General features: G+C 38.4%; 1 protein-coding gene across 1 annotated transcript in view; it reads left to right on the top strand.

Annotated features, from left to right (window-relative positions):
• Positions 1-17064, top strand: part of SLC15A2 (solute carrier family 15 member 2) — a 35703-nt gene extending 18639 nt beyond the window's left edge. Inside the window, 9 exon segments of the mRNA XM_030330224.1 lie at positions 598-679; positions 1265-1399; positions 2797-2961; positions 3111-3157; positions 3872-3982; positions 4585-4681; positions 14680-14826; positions 15664-15768; positions 16105-17064. Of these exon segments, the coding sequence (XP_030186084.1) occupies positions 598-679; positions 1265-1399; positions 2797-2961; positions 3111-3157; positions 3872-3982; positions 4585-4681; positions 14680-14826; positions 15664-15768; positions 16105-16281 (1066 nt within the window). The 3' untranslated portion in view covers positions 16282-17064.
• The last annotated feature ends 413 nt before the right edge of the window (positions 17065-17477 follow it).

The raw sequence follows: 17477 nt of genomic DNA, 5'->3' as shown, positions 1-17477 counted from the left end.
GAGGGTTTTCAAGCCTCCTCTAATTCCTGATTTAATAGCAATTTCTTTTTGATGACCACATTATCATATTCAAATGTATTCAAATGGTCTTTTTTTCATTTACTCATTGATTGAGCAGATATTATTGAGTTCAGCACCAATGCCATGCAAATATAACAGCACAGATCCAGCCCTGAAGGAGTTCACTGTTTAATAAGGGAGGTAGAACACATGCAAGGATAATTATTACACAATGTGATATATATTAAGTGCAGTAAGAAGGGAAACAAAGTGCCAGGGAAATATAGAGCAAGGAGAGTCCTTCGACAGTCAAGAAAGACTTATAAAGAAGAAGAAAATGAGGTAAAAATGTATAGTGCCTGGCATATAGCAAATGTTCAATATATCTGGCTGCACTACTATTATTTTTGGTTATGATGACATAATGTGTAGAAAGACCATCATAAACAAAAGTTGATGTGGGAAAATGTGGTGCATTAACAGAGAACTCTTCAGTGTGAGGAGTAGCTGGGACCAAATCAGGAAAGGTCTTTAATGGTAGGCTTAGAGGGTTTAGATTTAAAGTTTAGATATATTGTCTCTCCCTTTCCTCTGCAGATCACTTAGGAAAATGGCTGTTGGTATGATCCTAGCAAGCCTGGCGTTTGCAGTTGCAGCAGCTGTAGAGTTAAAAATTAATGTGAGTTCAATAAATCTAAAGCTCCATGAGGGCAAGACCATATCTATGGTATTCACTCTTCTGATTTGTTCAATCCTGGTTGCCTGGGACCTAGCACAGTCAGTACCTGATCTAGACAGTACCTGATCTAAAGAGGGTGCATCATAACTATCCGTGGTAAACGAGTAGATACAAGGGTAGAACAGCAATGTAAAATGAGGCCCACCTCCCACCTGAGTGATTCAGAGTATATTGTCAAGGAATTCCCAAACACTAATATCCAAGGTATCTAGTCATCCCTTTGGGAACACAGGCTTTTGAATATTTGGCAGATGGAATAGCCATTATTGGGGAATGATGTATGAGGCCACAACTGAGTCAAAAAGCATGGAGTTTGTTACGTAGCATCAGTGCTTGCTACACTGAGCTGGTGCTTCCCCCTCCAAACTGCCTTCAAAGTTTTCTAAGCCAAATACTCTTCAGAGGGAGAAAACTGTCCTCTTGACTAGATGGACTAGGCTGTCAGAGATAGGACAGAGCTATGTGTTCTCATTGTATTTGAAGGGTTATTTGTTGGTAATTCTGACATGCATTCTATGCCCTAAGAGAATGACCCCACCGCAGCCCGGTCCTCAAGAGATTTTCCTGCAAGTCTTGAATCTGGCAGATGATGAGGTGAAGGTGACAGTACTGGGAGATGAAAACAATACTCTGCTGGAAGAGTCCCTCAGATCCTTTCAGGTGAGATATGGACTTGACTTAATTAGAAACACATTCAGGGACACCTCAGTGGCTCAGTTGGTTAAGTATCCTGAACTTTGGTTCAGGTTATGATCTTCTGGTTGGTGAGTTCGATCCCCATGTCGGGCTCTGTGCTGACAGCCTAGAGCCTGCTTTGGATTCTGTGTCTCCCTGTCTCTCTGCCCCTCCCTGGCTCACCTCTGTCTGTCTCTCTCTCAAAAATAAATAAACACTAAACAATTTTTTTAAAAAAGAAACACATTCAGATTATGCATCAAGGTGACAGCATAATATAGTGGTTAGAAGCACACACTTGTGGAGTCAAACTGGCCCCAGTCCAATTCCTGGTTCTGCCATTCCATAGCTATAAGACCCTGAACAAGATACTTTATCTCTAAATCTCAGTTTCATCATCTGTAAAATGGCAATAATTTTTATGCCATAAGCTTTTGTAAGGATAAATATTATATGTAAAGCACTTAGTGTCAGGGACATTGTAAGCTCTCAGTGGGTTGTCATTTGTATTGTTATTTCAAACTGCTTCCTAATATCACATCCTCTGGAAGGATTTGGCTTGTATATTTTCACTAATATTACTGTAAATATTCTGAAATATTTATTTTAAGATATTATTTTTAATAATAAAAATAATATACATCTATTGTTGAAAACTGAAGAGTATGTAGAAAGACATAAAAATCACCTGTAATTCCACTACCCAGAGATGATCAGTTAAGCATTTTTGTATAAATGAATAAATACGTTTTTAAAAAGTACTCAAACTCTACATGCTGTGTTGAACTTTGATTTTTTTCTTTTTTTTTTCTTTTTTAAATTTTTTTTTAACGTTTATTTATTTTTGAGACAGAGAGAGACAGAGCATGAACAGGGGAGGGTCAGAGAGAGGGAGACACAGAATCTGAAACAGGCTCCAGGCTCTGAGCGGTCAGCACAGAGCCCGACGCGGGGCTCGAACTCACGGACCGTGAGATCATGACCTGAGCCGAAGTCGGACGCTTAACCGACCAAGCCACCCAGGCGCCCCTGATTTTTTTCTTAACATTAATCATATCATAATCATCCTTCTTTGTCGAGAGCATCATTTTAATGGACACATGATATTCCATTTTATGGATATATCATAGTTTACTGAGGTATATCCTTATAGGTATTTAAGATTTTTTTTATTATACATAATCCTATAATGAACATCCTTACTCATAAATCTTTATGCATGCCTCCAATTACTCTAATATAGCATATTCCTAAAAACAGAATTGCTAGGTTAAAGGGCAAAGTTGAAAGTGTTTGATGAGCTCACCTGCCCTGGGATGCTATGAGACTGTGATGTCTACAATGCATCAGAAGTTGAGCATGACAATTTCTTCATTCCACAGAAGATGCCACACTATGCCCAACTCCACCTAAAGACAAAAAGCCAGGATTTCCACTTCTACCTAACATACCATAATCTGTCCGTCTACACTAAACATTCTGTGGAGGAGAAGAACTGGTACAGTCTGATCCTTCGAGAAGATGGAAAAAATATTTCCAGCATGATGGTAAGTTGAGGAATGATCTAGGTTCCAAACTGTTATCTTTTTTTGACTGGATCATTTATATCTTACCAAAGATATGCCTGATGAGCAGATTTCTGACTATCAGTTCCTTGTTGTCACCAGTAACTGATTTTTACTTTCCTCTATTACAGGTGAAGGATGAAGGAAACAAAACAGCCAATGGGATGACAACTGTGAGGTTTGGATGTCAAGGAGACCCCAGGCCACTCTGTTTTGAATCTTGGTCTCTCTTCTGATCTGTGGGGCTTCAGATAAAGTAGCCTCACATTCTATTTGTCTTGTACAGGGATTCTCTCTCCTATAATATCAAGGGCATGGGTATCAGAGGCATTTTCCAGGACAATGAGAGACAGGTTTGCTTTCCCATGTGGTTATAAAAGATGACCCTGTATCTGTATATGCCCCCGGTGCTCTAATGTGTACATCCCTTTTTGTTGAATTTTATCCACTTATCTTGCTCTCAGGAAAATAACTGAGTACTTCCCTCTCTGTGATCACCAGAGAAAAATTTAGAAGTGAGCAAATAATCCTTTCTTCATGGTTCGTGGTTGAATATCCCTTATTGTTACTGTGTTTTTAAAGCATAGTTTTTTGTAAACCTGTAGAAGCCCTATGGTGTAGTAAAGGTAACACCTTTGGTTTTGAATCCAGATAAGGCAAAAATCATGTCAGGTGTCCAGGGAAAGTTACAGAGATAGAGAACCCAAGAGGTCACTGGTCTCTGTAGCAGGAATCAGGCATGAAATAGAGAGATGCACATACTTATGGCCGTCAAGATTAGGTGGTTGCTATTGTGTGCCAAAAACTGTTCTAGGCACTGGGAATATAGCGGTAAACAGGTGTCCCTGTTTGGGAGGGTTTGTCTGATATGTGACAATGTCTCTACCCTTAGGTTTATTAATACATTACACAAAGAAGTCAACATCTCCCTGACTACAGATATCTTCCTCAGTGTTGGTGAAGACTATGGTGTGTCTGCTTACATAACTGTACAAAGTGGAGAGTAAGAGCATTACCCTTGTGGACCTTTTACTTTTATCAACAATTGTTCTTTATTTTTATTTTTATTTTTCGTTTTTGCAATTTCATTTTATTCCACTGGCCCAATGTCATTGTACAAATAAAATTCAGTTGCATTCCAAATAGCACAACAGAGTCTTCTGGAATGGCACCCTACATATAACAATTGTTTTTTAAATGTTTTCTTTGCATATAGGTGTGGGGATTGATTTTGAGTGTACTCAGGTTTCCTGTTTTATACTGTTTCACTAATTCTTAAGACTTGGATGAGAAAAACACATAAGGCTTGGATGAGAAGACTGAGGGCCTGAAGCCCACAAAAGAAGATGATTTGTGCCTTCTTTATTCAGGCATAAGGTTAAAAAAAAACAACTACCTGACAGACAATGAAGAGCTCAGATCTAGGTCAGAAAAACCTGGCATTAAAATCAATCACTCCTAGAGACTTCTTTTCAAAGAGAAATGGTAGCTTTGCTGCTTGACTCACCATGAATAGAGAGATGAGGTCACTCTTTCCCTGGAGATGGGAATGCATTTTCTAGAATAAATGTGGTGTTTATTCTAACTAAAATTGTCCTGTTCCAGATATGCTGCAGTACATTGTAGAACAGAAGATAAGGACTTTTTACTGAATATGGGTCTACTAGACTTTGGTGCAACTTATCTGTTTGTTATTACTAATGTAAGTAACTCATGACCACCCTACTCTCTCCTTCCATATATCTGTATCTATATTTATATCTATATATTTATTATCTGTATCTGTATTTATCCTGGGATCCAAAGAAAACTGTATGTTGGTGCAGGGTCACATACTTATTTCTAGTGTAAAGTGATAGGTTCTTTCGGGACTTTAGAAAGTCTATTAAGGTCTCTATAAGGGACATTAAAAGAGATAACATAGGCAATAGGCATATAATAGAAATATAGAATTATATAATAGGTGGACTTTTGTGTCTGAATTCTTTCATTTGGCATATTTTCCAAGGTTCATTCATGTTGTAGGATGTATCGGTGCTTCATTTCTTGTTACTATTAATTAATATTCCATTATATAGATGTAACATATTTTATTTGTCAATTCATCAGTTAATGGACAGTTGGGTTGTTTCTACCTTTTCACTATTATAAATAAGGTTGTTATGAACATTCATGTACAAGTTTTTGCATGGACATTTTCTTTTTTTTTTTTAATGTTTATTTATTTTTGAGACAGAGAGAGACAGAGCATGAACAGGGGAGGGGCAGAGAGAGAGGGAGACAGAATCTGAAACAGGCTCCAGGCTCTGAGCGGTCAGCACAGAGCCCGACGCGGGGCTCGAACTCACGGACGTGAGATCATGACCTGAGCCGAAGTCGGACGCTTAACCGACTGAGCCACCCAGGTGCCCCATGCATGGACATTTTCATTTCTCTTGAGTATATATGTATGAGTGGAATTTCTGGGTCACATGGTAACTCTAAGTTTTAACCATCTGAGGCACCACTAGGAACTTTTCCAAAATGAATTCCATTTTACATTCCCACCAATAGTGTGTGAAGGTTGAAATTCCTCCTCATCTTCACCAACACTTTTTTTCTGTCTTTTTTATACCCATCCTAGTAGATGTGAATAATATCTCATTGTGCTTGTGAGGGGGTGGGCGGGGGACACAGAATCCGAAGCAGGCTTCAGGCTAGGAGCTGTCAGCACAGAGCCCGACGTGGGGCTCAAACTCACAAACTGTGAGATCATGACCTGAGCTGAATGCTCAACTGACTGAGCCACCCAGGCGCCCCTTTCTCCTCTAGCTTCTAGTGGCTTTCTGGCAACATTTGGTATTCCTTGATATGTAGAAGAATCACCCCAATCTCTGCCTTCAAGTGAAGGCTTGTCTGTGTCCAACATTCTTTTTACGAGAATACCAGCCACAGTGGATTAGAACCCACCCTAATGACCCCATTTTCACATGACTAATTATATCTGCAAAAAACCTATATCCAAGTAAGGTCACATTCTCAGGACTCAGTTGGGGTTAGGCCTTCAACATATGAGTTTTAAGGGGACGCAATTCAACCCATAACACTTGTATTCCTGTTATTATTCTACTTTTTGTTTGTTCGGTTTTTTGTATGCTACTCAGGATAGAAGTCATACATATTGTTTCTGAATGCCAGGATCTAATAAGCATTTAAAGTAAACATCATAAATTGGAGCTTGGGGGCCCAGTTTTTTCCATAGTCCTATTTTCTTTGGCCTGCACAGGACTGACAAAAGTAATAATAATCATTATTAGTTGACAATACTTAAAATTCGGTGGATTTCATGTAAGAAGCTGGATTCTTAACATTTCTCTCTCTTTTTAAAAAATTTTAGTTAGTTAACATATAATGCAATATTGGTTTCAGGAGTAGAATCCAGTGACCCATCATTTACGTACAACATTCAGTGTTCATCACAATAAGTGCCCTCCTTAGTACCCATCACCCATCCAGCCCATCTCCCACCCACCTTCCTCCATCAACCCATAGTTTATTCTCTATCATTAAGAGTATCTTGTGGTTTGTTTCCCTTTCTTCTCTTTTCCCCTTCCTTTCATATGTTCATTTGTCTTGTTTCTTAAATTCCACATGAGTTAAATCATATGGTATTTGTCTTTCTCTGATTAACTTATTTCGCTTAGCATAATACATTCTGGCTCCATCCATATCATTGCAAATGGCAAAATTTCATTCTTTTTGATGGCTAATACTCCACTATATATATATAGTATATATACATACACACACACACACACACACACACACACACCAAATCTTCTTTATCTGTTCATCAGTTTATGGACAGTTGGGCTCTCTCCATAGTTTGGCTATTGTTGATAATGCTGCTATTAACATTGGGGTGCATGTACCCCTTTGAATCTGTATTTTGTATCCTTTGGGTAAATACCTAATAGTGCAATTGCTAGACTGTAGGGTAGTTCTATTTTTACTTTCATAAGGAACCTCCATACTATTCTCAGGAGTGTCTGCACCAGTTTGCATTCCCACCAACAGTGCATGAGGGTTCCCCTTTCTCTGCATCCTCACCAATACCTGTTATATCTCGCATTGTTAATTTTAGCCATTTTGACAGGTGCGAGGTGGTATTTCATTGTGTTTATTTTTTTTTGTTTTCCTGATGATGAGTGATGTTAAGCATCTTTTCATGTGTCTGTTAGCATCTGGATGTCTTTTCTGGAAAAGTGTCTATGCATGTATTCTGCCCATTTCTTAACTGAGTTATTTGGTTTTTGGGTGTTGAGTTTGATACATTATTTATAGATTTTTGGTACTAACATTTATTAGTTATGCCATTTTCAAATATCTTCTCCCATTCTGTAGGATGCCTTTTAGTTGTGTTGATCGTTTCCTTCACTGTGCAGAAGATTTTTATCGTGAAGTCCCAATAGTTCCTATTGGCTTTTGTTTCCCTTGCCTTCAGCGACATGTCTAGTAAGAAGTTTCTTCAGCTGAAGTCAAAGAAGTTTGCTACCTGTTTTATCCTGTAGGATTTTGATGGTTTCCTGTCACACATTTGGGTCTTTCATCCATTTTGAATTTACTTTTGTGTATGGTGTAAGAAAGTGGCCTAGTTTCATTCTTCTACATGTTGCCATCCAGTTTTCCTAACACCATTTGTTGAAAATACTTTTTCCCATTGGGTATTCTTTCCTGCTTTGTCAAAGATTAGTTGGCAGTATAGTTGTGGATCCATTTCTGGGCTCTCTGTTCTGTTCCATTAATCTATGTGTCTGTTTTTGTGCCAGTACCATATTGTCTTGATGCCTACAGCTTTGTAATACAGCTTGAAATCCAGAATCATGATGCCTCCAGTTTTGTTTTTCTTTTACAGGATTGCTTTGGCTATCTGGAGTTTTTTGTGGTTCCATACAAATTTTAAGATTTGATCTAGCTCTGTGAAAAATGCTGGTGGTATTTTGATAGGGATTGCACTAAATGTGTACATTGCTGTATGGAAACCAATTTGACAATAAATTATATTTAATATAAAAAATGTGTAGATTGCTTTGGGTAGTATGGACATTTTAATAATGTTTGTTCTTCCAATCCATGAGTATGGAATGCTTTTCCATTTCTTTGTGTTCTCTTCAATTTCTTTCATAAGTGTTCTATAATTTTCAGAGTATACATCTTTTACCTCTTTAGTTAGGTTTATTCCTAGGTATCTCATTGTGTTAATGCAATTGCAAATGAGATCGATTCCTTGATTTCTTTTTCTGCTGCTTTATTATTGGTATATAGAAATGCAACAGGTTTCTGCACATTGATTTTATATCCTGCAACTTTGCTGAATTCATGAATTAATTCTAGCAATTTTTTAGTGGAGTCTTTCAGGTTTTCTACAAAGAATATCATGTCATCTGCAAATAGTGAAAGTTACACTTTTTCCTTGCCAATTTTGATGCCTTTTATTTCTTTTTGTTGTGTGATTGCTGAGGCTAAGACTTCTACAACTATATTAAATAGTAATGGGGAGAGTGGACATCCTTGTCTTATACCCGACTGTAGGAGAAAAGCTCTCTGTTTTTCCCTATTGAGAATGTTACTAGCTGTTGGTCTTTCATATATGGCCTTTATGATGTTGAGGTATGTTCCATATATCCCACCTTCTTGTGGGTTTTTATCAAGAAAGGATGCTGTGTTTTGTTAAATGCTTTTTCTGCATCTATTGACAGGATCATATGGTTCTTAGACTTTCTTTTATTAATGTAGGGTATCACATTGGTGGATTTGTGGATATTGAACCAACCCTGCAGCCCAGGAACATATCCCACTTATCATGGTGAATAATTCTTTTAATGTACTGTTGAATTCAATTTGCTAGTATCTTGTTGAGAATTTTTGCATCCAGGTTCATCAGGTATATTGGCCTGTAATTCTCCTTTTTAGTGGAGTCTTTGGTTTTGGAATCATGGTAATGCTAGCTTTGCAGAATGAGTTTAGAAGTTTTTCTTCCATTTCTATATTTTGGAAGAGTCTGAGAAGAATGGGTATTAACTCTTCTTTAAATATCTGGTAGAATTCCCCCTGGGAAGCCAGAAATTGTTGATTACTGATTTAATTTCTTTGCTGGTTACACATCTGTTGAAATTTTCTATTTCTTCCTGTTTCAGTTTTGGTAGTGTGTGAGTTTCTAGGAATTTATCCATTTCCTCCAGATTGTCCTGTTTGTCGGCATATAATTTTTCATGGTATTCTTTTATACTTGTTTGTATTTCTGAGGTGTTGGTTATGATCTGTCCTCTTTCATTCTTGATTTTATCTATATTAGTCCTTTCTCTTTTCTTTTTGCTAAGTCTGGCTAGTGGGTTATCAATTTTGTTAATTATTTCGAAGAACCAGCTCTTAGTTTCATCGATCTTTTTACTGGATTTTGTTCTATATCATTTATTTCTGCTCTAATCTTTATTGTATCCCTTCTTCTGCTGGCTTTAGTCTTTATTTACTGTTCCTTTTCTAGCTTCTTTAACTGTAAAGTTAGATTGTCCATTTGGGACCTTTCTTGCTTCTTGAGATAGACCTGAATTGCAATATACTTCCTTCTTAAGACTGCCTTTGCTGTATCCAAAAGGCTTTGGACTGTGATGTTTTCGTTTTCATTTTCTTTTTTCTTGTGGTTGACTTCAAGTTTCATAGCATTGTGATCTGAAAATATGCATGGTATGATCTTGATCTTTTTGTACTTGTTGAGGGATGATTTGCGATTCAGTATATGATCTATTCTGAAGAATGTTCCTTGTGCACTCGAAAAGAATGTGTATTCTGCTGCTTTAAGATGAAATGTTCTGAATATATGTTAAGTCCATCTGGTCCAGTGTGTCATTCAAAGCCATTGTCTTCTTGTTCATTTTCAGCTTAGGTGATCTCTCCATTGTTGTAAGTGGGGTGTTAAAGTCCCCTACTATTATTGTATTATCAATGAGTTTATTTATGTTTGTTATTAATTGATTTATGTATCAATTATGATATAATGCCCTTCTTCATTTCTTATTTCAGTCTTTGTTTTAAAATCTAGTTTGTCTGGGGCACCTGAGTGGCTCAGTTGGTTAACCGTCAACCTTGGTTCACGTCATGATCTCACAGTTCGTGAGTTCAAGCGCAGTGTCAGGCTCTGGGCTGACAGCTCAGAACCTGGAGACTGCTTCAGATTCCGTGTCTCCCGCTATCTGCCCTTCCGTTGCTTGCACTCTGTTTCTTGCATTGTCTCAAAAGTAAATAAACATTAAAAAAACTTAAAATCTAGTTTGTCTAGATATAAGAATGGCTACTCTGGCTTTCTTTTGATGTCCATTCACATGATAGATGGTTCTCCATAGCCTCACTTTTAAACTGTAGATATCTTTAGGTCTAAAATGAGTCTCTTGTAGGCAGAAAATTGATAGATCTTTTTTTTTTTTTATCCATTCTGCTACTCTGTCTTTTGATTGGAGCACTTAATCCATTTACATTCAGAGTGATTATTGAAATTCATGAATTTAGTGCCATTGTGTTACCTGTAGAGTTGGTGTATCTGGTGATGCTCTCAGGTCCTTTCTAGTCTTTCTTGCTTTTGGTCTTTTTTTTTTTCCTCCACTCAGAGTCCCACTTCAAATTTCTTATCGTGCTGGTTTAGTGGTCACAAACTCCTTTAGTTTTTGTTTGGGAAATTCTTTATCTCTCCAACAGCCTTGCTGGATAGAGTGTTCTTGGCTGCTTATTTTTTACATTCAGTATGTTGAATATATTTTGCCACACCTTTCTGACCTGCCAAGTTTCTGTGGACAGATATTCTGCAAACCTGGTCTGTCTTCCCTTGTAGGTTAAGGACTCCCCCCCTCACCCCCCCACCGGCTGCTTTCAGGATTCTTTCCTTGTCTGTGTATACTGTGAATTTGACTATGATATGTCTTGGCCATAGCCAGATTTTGTTGGATTTACTGGGAGTTTTCTGTGCTTCTTGGATTTTGATGTTTGTGTCTTTCCCCAGATTAGGGAAGTTTTCAGCTATAATTTGCTCACATAATCCTTCTGCCCCCTTTTCTCTCTCTTCATCTTCTGGGACTCCTGTGATATAAATGTTATTATGTTTTAACAAATTGCTGAGTTCCTTAAGTCTGCCTTTGTGATCTCTAACCTTTGTTTCCCTCTTCTTTTCAGCTTCATTATTTTCCATAATTTTATCTTCTATGTCACTAATTTGTTCTTCTGCCTCATCCATCCTCGTTTTTGTGGCCTCCATTTGGGTTTACATCTTCGTTATAGCATTTTTAATTTCAGCCTGACTAGATTTTAGTTCTTTTATCTCTGCATAAATGATTCTGTGGTGTCGTCTATGCTTTTTTTCAAGCCCTGCTAGTATCCTTATAATCATTGTTTTATTTATTTTAAAAGATTTTTTAAATGTTTATTTATTTTTGAGAGGGGGGAGGGGCAGAGAGGGAGACAGAATCTGAAGTAGGCTCCCCACTGTCAGGACAAAGCCCAATGTGGGGCTCAAACCCGCCAACCATGAGATCATGACCTGAGCCGAAGTCCAAGGCTCAACTGACTGAGCCACCCAGGCACCCCATAATCATTGTTTCAAATTCTAGTTCAGAGATCTTACATCTGCATTGACCAAATACCTGGTCATCATTTCTTCCTGTTCTTTCTTTTGAGGTGAATTCCTCTATCTTGTCATTTTGGAGGAAGAAAAAACAACAATAATAGAATGAAATAAAAATGAAAAATAAAGGGAGCCAGATCCTAGGTGTGTTTTTGTCTGTTTGTTAAGAGAGGCTTGATAGAAAAAAAAAAGAAAAGAGAAAAGAGGAGAGAAAAAAATTTAATTTAAAATTTAAAAAATAAAAAGAATAATAAAATAAAATTTAAAAATTGTGCTTTTTCTGTATACAAGAAACAAAAGAAAAAGAAAAACAACAACATCAACAACAAAACAAAAACAGAAGGAACAACAAATGAACAAGCAAAAATGAAGCTAGATCCAGTTTCCCCTATAACTGAAACTTTGCAGCAGTCTGTGATCAGTAGACTAAGCTCAGGGAAGGGATCTGTGCTGGTCTTCTGCAGGAGGGGCCTCCAGGGCACAGTGGAGGTGGGGGGGGGGGGTGGTTGACAGTAGGAGGGAGGCTTGGTGTAACAGCTCCATTCTCCACTTGGTGGCATTGTGTAGCTCACTGGAGTTGATTAGTGTTTGTGGGCTAATGGTGGAAATGCCTTCACCCCACTCCCTAGTCTCCAGAGTGTGAAGTTTGTACCTTCACAGATGTGCAGTTGCCCCTTTTGTCTCCCAGGCATCGGTCAGCTCCCTGCCTTCCCCCTGTCTCCCAGGTATCAGCCTACTAGGGAGTGCCTCCCTCCAGATTTTTATCTCAGGAATGGCTGTGTTTCAAAACCCCACACCTCAGATACCTCCACAGTTCCAGAGAAAAGGGTCTTGCTGCAGTGTGGCCCACTTGTCCCAGGAAATGGTTGTACCATTATGCAGCAGTAGCAGCTCAGAGTTTGTGGTAAATTGCAACACATATCCCGCTCCAGGGTTTGCTACCCTCAGGCAGTGTCTGTTTTTATATGGGTGAATGTGGCAGTTTGATGGTGCCCACTGGGTCTCTTGCCCATGGGAGACTGTATCACCTCTACTAAATGCACTCCAAGCTGGGGAACCCATTCTCCCTGTGCAACCCAGGGAATCCTCAGACCATGCTGCCCATTCCCAGGGTTCTGGCCTGCTTTCTCACCAGAGAACCACCAGGGAGGGGCTAACCTCTGAAACTTCAGAATCTGTGCTCCACTGTTTATAAAAACCTGGTGGTAGTGAAACCTTCTCCTTTTCTTTTCCCCATGCTAAGTTTTTTTGTGCAGTCCCCTGTGCATGTTTTTACTCTTTCTCTCTGTTTTCAGAGGGAAGAGTGCTTTTTTGCACAAACCCAATGTGCTGCTCTCTCTCCCTCTCTTTCTCCTCTCTGTGAAAATGCTTTCCTCCCCCTCTGCAGCACCACGGCTTATCTCTCCCCCATTTCACCTCACTGCACCATATACCTGCCACATTCTCTCCCTCAAAGTATGTAGATTGTTCTGTTAATCCTCAGCTTGATTTCCTAGCTGTTCAAAATGGTTTGATATTGATCTAGCTGTGTTCAAGGGACAAGACCAGGGTTCCCTTATTACTCTGCCATCTTAACTCCTCCTCTCCTCTCTTAAGTTTCTTAAAAAACAGTAACAGAAGATTTAGTTACAAGTATTACCATGTCAATTAGCTGGTGCTGTAATGGCTATGCCCTTTAGATGAGGCCTGTGCTATCCACTTTACCACAGCCCCCATCATTCCCATTTAGCCTGCTTCGTTTTCTTAATTGTTTGCCTGTTGGTATTTGAGTACGAGACCTTGATTTAGAAGCTTAAGTCACGGTCTTCTATTAGCCTAAGAAAACCTGAACATATGTCTATGTATTGTTCATAATATCAATTGAAGCAAAATTTACCTACTTTGAACCTAATGACACTTTGACTCAGAAAATGAAGGACATTTGGATGTCAGACACTTTTGATTTCAAGGACTTTTGATCTTGATGTTTTAATTGCTATTTTAATCACATTATACTTTAGATAATATACCTACTACCTAATAATGGTTTCACTTCAAGAAATACATGTAATTTTAGAGTTTTTATTCCATTTATAACAAATATTAGTAGACATAGCCTATATAAAATAAAACCAACCATAACTAAAAACCTACAGACAAAGAAATGAAGATTATAGAATCACATATATTTGGTAACATTAATAACAACAACAACAATAAAATACCCTGAAAAAAATATTTTTGACCAAAATTCTACAGAAAAATTATCTCTTTTTCTCATAATTTGAATGTGTGAGATTTGAGTTAAAAAACAATGGCCAGTAAATAGAATTAAAAATAGCAGGCACTATTTGATATAGATTTTTCAACATTTTGATCCAACATTTTGATCAACAAAATGTTTAATGTAAGGTATACCAAGAAAATAATTAATTTTGATAAAAGTAATTTTAGTAAAATAAAAATTTTAATGGAAAATGTCCAAAACCAGTTTGCTTACATAGAAAACTGGACAAGGAAGTAAACTTTCTCAAGAACATGCTGAAAATTCATTGTGTTTGTATAATTTAGACGCCATTTTATATTTAAAATATTGGTCAGGGGGCACCTGGGTGGCTCAGTTGGTTAAGCATCTGACTTTGGCTCAGGTCATGATCTTGCTGTTCATGAGTTGGAGCCCTGGAGTCTGTTTCAGGTTCTGTGTCTCCCTCTCTCTGCCCCTGCCCCCGCCCCTCTCAAAAATAAATAAACATTTAAAAAAATTTTTAAAAATAAAATAAAATGTTAGCCAGGATCAAAATACCTATAGTTCAAAATGATGGAAATCCAAACTACAGTATCAAAATATTCTGCCATTTTAAGGACTTTGTCAATAATGGTATCTGATTGAAGCCTGGTAAGTGAGTGCAGTGTTACCAAAAAGAATTTCAAAAACTGAAATTGTATAGAATTTGTTCAGTTTCTTGAAGGATGAAAATACAAAAAGGGGATGGATATAAGATCACATAATGCTGTAGGTTAGAAATATTCACTTGTGACTGCTGATAAGCCTATTTCTTCTTTCTCTCACTAAGAACACCAATCAGGATCCTCAGGCCTGGAAGATGAAAGACACTCCAGCCAACAAACTGTCCATTGCATGGCAGCTACCACAATATGCCCTGGTTACAGCTGGGGAGGTCATGTTCTCTGTCACAGGACTTGAGTTTTCTTATTCTCAGGTAAGTTTTTCCAAGTGAAAAGTGGAGGTATATATATATTTCTCAGAGAAGGATGAGGTTTAATCCTAGCACTGCCTTAAATAGGTATGTGATCCTGGTCAAGACCTCTCTATTTTTCGGCCTTAGATTCCTTACATATGACCCTGAACAGAGAGTCATCTTGACTCCCAGGATCATGGCAGGGCAGCATAATAGGTGATGCTGTTTGGGATCTAGGAAAGGGTACTTTAGGAATGAGGACTGTGGTATCGCCTGGTGGCTCAGTAGGTTGAGTGTCCAACTTCTGCTCAGGTCATGATCTTTCAGTTCATGAGTTGGAGCCCTGTGTTAGGCTCTGTGCTGACAGCTCAGAGCCTGGAGCCTGTTTCAGATTCTGTGCCTCCCTCTCTCTCTCTGCACCTCCCCACTCGGGATCTGTCTCTCTTTCAAAAATAAAAATAGATCACAAAAAAATTTTTTTTTAAAGAATAAGGACTGTGAAGTCAAACTGGCCATGTTCAAATTCTGACTGTACAACCTATTGCAAAAACTTGAGCAAGTTAATGATCTCTGATGCTATTTTTCTTTATGTATAAAATAAGAATACTGGTAGAATTTATCTCTTAGGGTATAATGAAGATTATATGGTATAATGTATTAAAATATTCAATTAAGAGCTCCATCTTATTTTTACTGTTAACATTATTTCCATGCCCTGAATCAAACACCACAGCTGAACTTGGGGGGGTGGGGCAGGAGTTCAAATTTGGAAACTTTTGTGGGCAAAGTTTTCTGGATGCATGGGTCATATGGATGCTGTAGGGCGTTTGTTTACTCACAAACCTGTGTCCTCTTTAGGCTCCCTCTAGCATGAAATCTGTACTCCAGGCAGCCTGGTTGTTGACAGTTGCAGTTGGGAATATCATCGTGCTTGTTGTGGCACAGTTCAGTGGCCTGGTACAGGTATGGATCTGATGGAAGTAGGAACTTGTCTACCCATGATTTCCCCTCCAAGTTCCTTTTCTCCCTGTTCCCCTATCCCTTTGCCCCTCACATTTCCTACTCAGTGCTGTGGCATGAGATGGGCTAGATATAAACAGACATGGCCAGGAAAATAGACATATAAGAGTGGCAATAATGGCCATCATAGGCCCATCTGAGGAGACACCAGTGAACCCATTCTTCTTTTAGCAAACCTCTGCCTACACTGGTGATCCTGAATCAATCTGCTCATCCTACAAATATCCATTTAATTTCAAGTTTCTCCACATTCATCTCTATATTTATTTCTTCCTGCAGTGGGCAGAATTCATTTTGTTTTCTTGTCTCCTGCTGGTGGTCTGCCTGATCTTCTCCATCATGGGCTACTACTACGTTCCTATAAAGCCAGAGGATTTACAGAAACCAGCAGATAAGCAGATTCTCCATACCCAAGGAAACGTGATCAACCTGGAGACCAAGAAGACAAAGCTTTAATGGCTCCTTGGCCTCTGCCCAGACCCCAATCTCTGGCTTTGGTCTTGGCCATCATCCATCTTAAAGCATTTTTTTCTTCTACTTGGTCAGGGAATAGAAGTAGCATCATATCTGAGATGATCTCCTTCATTTTTGATAGAAGCAGTTCTAGGACTGGATTTTCCAGTACATTAAAGTACAAGTCCCCTGAGACTCTATGTCTCCCCATCAATTACTAAACTCTGTAAACATTGTGTAGTATTGCTGAAGCAGGCTAGGTGTTTCTAAATGTCCATTAAAAACACAAATGTATATTGAAATTAATTTTTGGGGTTATGCAAAATTATGTAGGAATCCCTTTACTTGCCATTTAGAACTAATGACTCCATTCTTTGAGGTGCTGATTCTGGGGAAAAATTGCAGAATAACAGAAATGGTATTTCAAGTTTCTTCATAAGCAACATACTTATACTATTACTAGGACCTCATGAATTAGTGTGTCTGGTGCAATCTCGTTCAGGGGCTGGCCTGTCAGCTACCCAGGTTTGATAAGACCTTTTTAGTAAATTTTTCAGTACAGGTGGTAGGAGACAAATGACATTTTATTAATACACAGAAGAAATATATCTTTCTGATAATTATAGTATTTTATCTACTACCAAAATACCTTTTCTTCATACTGGTAGATCTTTGGAGACCAAATTAAATATGCTAAGCATGGTTCTGGAAATCAAGAACAAGTATAACTTGTAAAAATCTTGGGGTGCCTGGGTGGCTCAGTTGGTTGAGTCCGACTCTTGATTAGGGTTCAGGTCAGGATCTCATGGTTCATGAGATGGAGTCCTGCATCAGCCTCTGCATTGAAGGCATGGAGCCTGTTTGGGATTCTGTCTCTCCCTCTCTCTCTCAAACATAAATGAATAAACTTCTTAGAAAAATAAATCCTGTTGAGCCATTCTTCTACAATGCACATTCTTCTTGGGACTACAATATTTCAGCTGGATTATGCCTTCCTGTGGACAGTTTTTTTTTTTATTTTTTTTTTATTTTTTTTTTAATTTTTTTAAATGTTTATTTATTTTTGAGACAGAGAGAGACAGAGCATGAACGGGGGAGGGTCAGAGAGAGAGGGAGACACAGAATCGGAAACAGGCTCCAGGCTCTGAGCAGGCAGCACAGAGCCCGACGCCGGGCTCGAACTCACAGACCGCGAGATC

This window comes from Lynx canadensis, chromosome C2, assembly GCF_007474595.2.
Source record: "Lynx canadensis isolate LIC74 chromosome C2, mLynCan4.pri.v2, whole genome shotgun sequence".
NCBI lineage: Eukaryota > Metazoa > Chordata > Mammalia > Carnivora > Felidae > Lynx > Lynx canadensis.
The sequence above is the reverse complement of the archived record's forward strand: the minus strand, read 5'-3'. Positions and strand labels throughout refer to the sequence as shown.